The sequence below is a fragment of the Castanea sativa genome, chromosome 3 (genome assembly GCF_040712315.1).
Source record: "Castanea sativa cultivar Marrone di Chiusa Pesio chromosome 3, ASM4071231v1".
NCBI classification, from domain to species: Eukaryota; Viridiplantae; Streptophyta; class Magnoliopsida; order Fagales; family Fagaceae; genus Castanea; species Castanea sativa.
The window spans coordinates 57062063-57069554 of NC_134015.1; the positions used below are offsets into that span (position 1 = coordinate 57062063).

Below are 7492 nucleotides of genomic sequence, written 5' to 3' on the forward strand. Positions count from 1 at the left end.
TAATTAACCGATTATATATTAGGATATTGTTTTAGATTCTATTTAGTTTTGTTTTATTTTCAATTTGTATTTAAATAGGAGTTGATTCCTATTTTTTTAGGATTAGATTGTGATGAGATTTTCTCATCCTTGACCATTTATATACCTTGAATGCATTGAACGCATTAATCACAATCAAGCAGAAAATTAACCAAAAAATCTATTTCCCCCTCAAGTTCAGGAGGCTAGTCACTTCGAATTGAATAATTTATCTTTCTTTTACCCCAGTTCACAACACATATTATAAAGATCAAAATAAGAGGAGGTAAGGAGGGGAGGGGGTTTCAATTTTTATTGGTTGAAATAAAGAACATTATGCAATTCACTTATTTTATTGAAAAGAAAAATATAAAAACGTAGAAACGGATTTAAGTTACAGGTATTGGCAGTGTAAATCAACCACTGCATGCTAACAGAGATACATTAAGAATTTGATTGCAGTGTTTATTTACTATACTCATCAACCTCGCTCCAATTTGTGTCTTTTTAAAGAGATGACTAAGGAGAATTCTGTAGTTGAATATTGGGAATGACAGTGACACTGTACATGGGCATTTTTGCGTCTCAACCAACCAACAGCATATGTCTTCTATCTTCACAACTGTGTCAACTATTTTAAAAATTTATGATTTATACAATTTCCAGACAATGACTTCCCCAACTGCAAACTTATTTTCTATGCCCTGATGATCCCATAAGAACTCCAACAGCTACAACAAACATAAACAACATGCTGACTAGAAGTATATAAGTTTTTCGTGATGATCTCCGATACTCTCCAAAGATAAGTATGCCCCAAAAGGTGCTCACAAGTGGAAGTGCCTGTGTATCACCGCAAATTGATATGAGCATTGAGAATTTGGTAAACATGCATGTGTGATAGGTACATGTCTCTAAGCAGTCGCATGTTAGTAAAAAATGTCGTATAATTATCAGTATCATAATTTTATGTAATAATATGTATCCACATACTGACTTGTATAGGTAATAAAGCTAACCTGAACAGCATCTGCTGCTGCATATCCTGCTGCTTCACCTCCCATAAATTGAAGACCATTTCCAAACCCACACAAGAACCCAGCCAAAAAGGCCCAGCCTCGGCCATTCCAGTCTGACAAGTAAGCCTTAAGGGATGATTTGGGTAAGTTTAGTATAGGATGGTAAAGGAAGATGATATTTAGAACGATGCCGACGACAAAACAAGAAACTGAGAAGTAGAAAAATGCAGTATAGACAGACAAGTGAGGGACCCCTTCCTTTAAAGTGTGCCATTGATCATTTGTTGCCAAATTGAACGCTGGTGAGAACAGAGAGAAGCAAATACCAGCAAAGAATGTTATGGCCAGTCCAATTATAGTGCTCTTACCAAACACCTGCAATTAGAATATTATAACCAGTAAATCCAAAGATATGTTGTCTATAGATGCAGAAAATTCATTCTAAAAAGCAAGGGGTGGACCACTAATTAGATCTAGGTTCAGTGCAGTCAACATTTCATAACTTCATGTATAATGGGACCAAATTAATTGTGTGTGTGTTGAAGGTAGAAATGAAAATACCATAATTCTAGATTAAACTTTGAAAACTATCCATAATCAATCAAAACTTCCAACCTTAATTGATCTTCTATTCTCAAGTTCTATGAGGAAACCTGCAGTTCCAGCTCTCGCCTTCTCTGCAGAACTGCTTCCATTTTCGACATCACCCTCTCTAACAACTGATGTCCCATGTTGGAGAGATAGAGTTAACAGTTTTATTGAATGAAGGAACCCCAAAGGTAGAAACTAAGAGTCTAGAGAGTTACCATCGTTTGTAAGTGTTTCTTTAGAAGTGGAAAAACCTGTAGCTCTGTCAAAAAGTTCAATTGTAGAAGCATTAGTGTTATATAATCCATAATGCGTATGAAGGAAGAAAAGATTTCCTGGCGAAATTGAAATTTTACTAAAACATGACCTTATCCTAACAAACTCATAGCAAGGAAAATCTTAGAGAGAACAAAGATTAGTTGAAAAACAACCATCAAGATAAGCATTAAGAAAGAAAATTAACAGTTGCACTTCCATTCAAGAAAACAGAACATACTTCTCAACAAATTTATTGTCTCCCCAAATGGAAAAATAAAAGGCTTCTTTCATTAAGTTAGAGGTTTTTGTACTTTTTTTTTTAATGCATTATTGGCAGCTGCTTATCATAAATTGGGCTGTCCCTATGCAGTTGCTTCATTATTCATTAACATAGCACAATGTAACAACTGTATTCTTCTTCTGAAGTTTTCTATGGGAACAAATACAGGCAAAAGGAAATAACAGAAGAGAATGGAAAATGAACCACACAGAAAGGTGCGAGTTTAAAAATTAATTCAGATTTAAGATTCCATAAGTAATTTAGCCGATTTTCACTAATCAATTAAGCAGCCCTTATTATCAACAAAAGAAACCTTTAGTGCAAATCAGAACATTTTCATTTTTAACTATGAAGGTTAGAGGTATACTCAGTGGACAAACTTTTGAGCTTTTCCTTATTGTCAGCTGCATTGGATGCATGAACAAAAGAGCCAAGACAAACCGCAATCAAGAAGCAACCAACACCGGGGAAAAGAATTTCAGCTCTGTTGATTTTATCATCTAAAAAGTAATTCATGGTTGTGCCTGTTACAGTCAGAACAAATACAATACTGAAAAATTACTATCTTCCCAAGGTTTTACTTCATCCTTTTCAAAATGCATTTCCACACACAAATACATGCACAAATTGGGGTTGTGTTTATTTGAATGTACATGTGCATGTTCATTTGCCTGTGTATGTTTAGAGACAGAGAGAGAGAGACCTATAACAACAGTTAAGCTTGAAGAAATCACTTCTGTCACTGATAAACCAACTAAAGCCCAACTATACTGTGTAGACAGATTACCAACGCTGAGCACCACCCCACCCGCCATTGCAAATAAAACAGAGGGCCAGTTATCCTGCATCAAGCACCCCAGAAGAATTATGAATCACTTTTAACTGATACAATGCCATTGCAACAAGATTCATGGCCAAGTATGCAGCATAAATCCCCCTTAGAAGATTCAAAACTACTTCCATTTGAAATAAAGCACAATTGAGATTTATAATGCTACATAATTAAAACTAGATGAGGAGGGACTAGGACGCTAGTTTACTCAAAAGTGACCAACCTACTATAGATTGAACCATTTAAGCAACATCATCCCCAAGCCACAAAGCGAACTCAGCATCAAATGACATTTCATTCAGCACCCTTAAAGAACTTATATGCATTCTCATCTCCAACAAGCGTCTCAAGCATATCCCGGCATCAACAAATATTTAAAATGTTTTCCTAGATTTGATAAGTAAACATGTTCAGAAATCAAACTGCCAAAATTTAATTGCCTAAATACTAGAAAATCTAGAACATACGGCTTCTCAGTCAGTCTCCAACATCATTTACTGAAAACTATGGTTGAGACTTTTCATCTCTTTCTCATGGGCAACAGTCATATGTTAGTTTGCAAGTTTTAAGAGGCAAGATAGTGATCAAGCAGTCTGGACATCTTGAAATCAGGCCAAACTGCTAGTCTTCGATGGCAAATTTGCTGCTATCATATATAATAATTGTTCTCACAATCATAGTTGCAGGAATTTCTCATATAATCAATTATTTACCTCCAGGAAATGATTATGCAATTCTCACCTCAAAAGGTTTGCAACTATCAAGATTAATGACAAAGCTTTATACTAAATAAAGACATACAGTTACCTTAACGTAGAAACTAGGCATATCATACTTTATTTCACCATCGACATAAGGGTTTTGTTGAATAGTATATCAAGAATGGACCAAAAATTACAAACGTGGGCTATCAATCCAAACTTTCAGATGGAAATTTGGTTAATTGGTCATAGTTACAGATGAAGAAAATTTTACAGTCATCAAGGTTCCTGATCCACATAAGGATGGAAATTTTTGTTTTCATTTTTTGCCCATCTACTGGTGTTAGGTGGTACTTGTGCCTATGGCCAAACAATGAGAACAGGTCTTAACACCTTGTGCAGTGGTCTCATCTAATGAAATGTCATTGGATATATGTCCATGGTTGTAGTCGCTCAGTTCCTCAACATAGGTCGATAATTCTAGTTATGGCATTTAACCACAGGGGGAGCCACTAAAATGGGCTGAGTTCTAATTAAACATATGCCTAATTTAAAGAACAGCTAGTCGGTAATAATAGAAGTTGTACCAGAAAATAGTGTACATTAGTCACAGACAACAGAGCTCTACCATACTGTTTCAATCTGCATCAAACAATATATCTGTTTTAATCATGCTTTTATTTGTGGTGTTCTTTCCAATTTTGGAAATGAAATTGTTATACCAACAAAGCTCTAACAAATTGTTTCAATCTGCATTGAAGAATCTATCTAATTTATTAATGCTTTTATTGGTATAAGTATAACAACTTCAATTCCCCAAATGGAAAGAACACCACCTTTCATATACAAAGGGAACTCACCTGAGAAAGTTGAGTAAAAAAATTTGGCGCACTAGGCGTGCCCTTGCCTATCTCCCCAAATGTCAAAGCAATAATGACAGCAGCCAAGAGATTAGTGATCGAATAGTCAAGATAAGTATGTTGAGGAAGACGACCTCGCCTTTCTAGGAGAGTCATAACAGCAGGCCATGTGCCCAAGAATAACAAGGCAAGCAACATGCACACAATGGCACCTCCTTTGCTCTCCACCACATACATTTTTAAACTCCAGGAGATAATCCTCTGACTCTGAGGTAATAAATTAAGCAAGGGAGATATACCAGAAAAATCCTGCAAAGGAGTAAATGAATCATGATATAAACTCACTTGCTCCAAAAATCTGAAATGCAATGATGCCGCTAAAGGACAAAAGAAAAGCATTGACTATCAATATCCTGATTGATTGCCTAACGCTAAGGACCACACTGACAAACTTGGTCTAATAAAGTTCAGCATATATACATAAGTGGGAAATAAAATGAATCTTCACACAGAGGAAATAAGAGACAAGGGATGAGCTCAAAACCACAGATTCAGAAGATATGACTAATGGCTACTTGTCATCATATTCAAGAAAAGAAGAAGACCAAAACAACACTCCCCCAATAGAGAAATGGGTAAAAATTAACAAACTTTGGTTTAATAAAGCTTAACATACATGAGTGGTAAACAAAATGAATCTTCACACAAAGGTAAGGAGAGACAAAGGATGAGCTCAAATCCATAGATTCAAAAGCTTTTGCTAATTTCTGCTGCTCATCAAATTCAAGAAAAGAAGAAAACAAAACTCCCCCAATGGAGAAATGGGTGAAATTCTGTTAGTCAAAGGGTCCCTAAAACACTATATTGGACGAAATAACAAGCAAAATATTAGTTGCAATGGCATAGTATTAGTGGGAGAGTAATCAGAACACATACCATTACAGAGAAAAACTCAATTCTCAGATTACAAATTTACAAAACTTTAGAAACCCAATTGTTCTTATCATTCACCATTCACCATTTCCAAAAAACAATGGAAGATAAGTAATAAAAAAAAACACACGCAAACACACACAAAGACTCAATTTTTCTAAGCGTCTAACAATCAACAATGAGAGTCAGAAAAGAAAAAAAAAACCCACCTACCAATCAAACACGGATGCAAAAGCCACTATTTTTTGGGACACCAAGAGATCCCCACTCACATCACAGTCATAACTAACAACCGCAGAATCTTTTTCAAAAAAAGCTGGGAAAACCTTACGAATATGGAATGTCCCCTCAACAGAGAAAAACAATTTGCTTTATGCGACGCATGGTTTCATAACTGAGTAGCTGAGTTGCTGAAAGCACATAGAAACCAAAGCAAAAAGGACGCAGTTTTGGCAAGTAACAAATAGTTGAAAATGCAGGCCGTTTTAGTTGGAATCTTGAAAATATATATTTTAGTTGGAATCTTGAAAAAAAAAAAAAAAAATATATATATATATATATATATATATATATATATATATATATATATATATATGGAGGATTTCCTTTTATACGTATAATGTTGTTGTCTCCTTATTGCTTTCCACGTTGCGTCCTTTTTGGCACTTTTAACAAGGAAAGAGTTCTGTCTGTTCACGCCTTAGTAAATTACTAAATTTACAGCTGTAGTTAATAGTGGACTTTGGGATTAATAAAAATTTTTAAATCAGATTAATGAAAAATATAAAAAGTTCTTAAAAAAATCAACTCTTTTTTTTTTTTTATTATAGAAAGTTTTTAAGGATTATATCTTTTATGACACAATTTTGTCACAACCCTATAGGTGTGGTAGATTATAAGTAGAAAAAAAAAATAGTGTATATTTGTATAAAATAACAATCAGTCGATTACAATCTACTATATAAAATAATTGTGAAAAAAAGAGTAGTAAAAGATGTGATTTTACAATTACTTGTCTATTTATTGTGAAATTGTGATGAAATTTTGTTGCGATGGTATAAGACCTGTTTTTTTTTTTTTTTTAGAAGATAGAAAATTGTACTCTAATTTAATCTAAGTGTATATATGTGTGAAACTCTCTACTGAAAACTTAAACTCTAGTTTTTGTCCCCCACACTCTACAAACATTAATACTTGATTATTGCATCAAGGGTATGCTGTGGTAATTGTATAAGACTTCTAAAAGAAAAGAATTCTTTTGGTTATTAATTATTTTTTCCTCAGTCAATATATCGTGAGACTTTGATGTCGACCTTTAGAAAATATGAATAGCACCCATTTGAAAATATGGCACAAAGATGGAAAACACATGCAAATAATTAATTAGATGGGGTCTAATGATTTGCCAGCCTTATGTGATCCATCACAATCAGATCATGGGTTCAAATGTCTTAACAATATGATTAAAATGCGTGAGAAGAAACATTGCGTGCACCAAATAAGAAAATTATTTTATCAAAAAAAAAAAAAAAAATTATAACACTGTTTCTATGTTTGGTATGTTTGATAACAGTGAGAGAAGAGGAAATTTCAGCACGAGAGAGAGAGAGAGAGAGGAAAGAGATATGAGGAGCGGCCAAGAAAGGAAAAAAGAAATGATTTTATATATTTTTTTAGTATGTTGGTTAGGATAAAAGGAGAAAAAGAAAGGTGGAAAGGAAAAAAGGTTTTATATTCCCATGTTTGGTTTGCATGGAAAAGAAAAAAGAAATTACAATAGGAGAGAAATTATTTGAATTCAGAACTCTTCCATCAGAAATATCAAAATGACAATTAAGTTATAAAACTTTTGGAATAACCCACATTTCAAATGGTAAACAGATAAAAATAGGTATTACTCAAAATGTATATTAATTTCCTTTCTTTCCGTACTTTCCCTTCAATCAAACAAAGAATTTGCTTTCCTTTCCTCCTAGAGCTGTAAATGAATCAAGTCATTCATA

General features: G+C 33.9%; 1 protein-coding gene across 4 annotated transcripts; it reads right to left on the bottom strand.

The window, feature by feature from the left end:
* Window positions 1–352: 352 nt before the first annotated feature.
* LOC142630051 (ureide permease 1-like) lies at window positions 353–5961 on the bottom strand. 4 transcript variants are annotated; one of them, XM_075804125.1, is made up of 8 exons: window positions 5703–5961; window positions 4557–4865; window positions 2867–3005; window positions 2531–2687; window positions 1844–1887; window positions 1653–1756; window positions 1038–1412; window positions 353–861 (listed from the first exon to the last, which is right to left on the bottom strand). In XM_075804125.1, the coding sequence occupies exons 2-8, from the start codon at window positions 4791–4793 to the stop codon at window positions 709–711; spliced, it is 1209 nt and encodes a 402-aa protein (XP_075660240.1). In that variant the 5' UTR covers window positions 4794–4865; window positions 5703–5961; the 3' UTR covers window positions 353–708. The 4 variants fall into 4 exon arrangements, with proteins under 4 accessions (XP_075660240.1, XP_075660239.1, XP_075660238.1 ...); XM_075804124.1 differs by having other exon boundaries at window positions 5699–5961; XM_075804123.1 differs by lacking the exon at window positions 5703–5961 and adding an exon at window positions 5493–5630.
* Between the last annotated feature and the right edge of the window lie 1531 nt (window positions 5962–7492).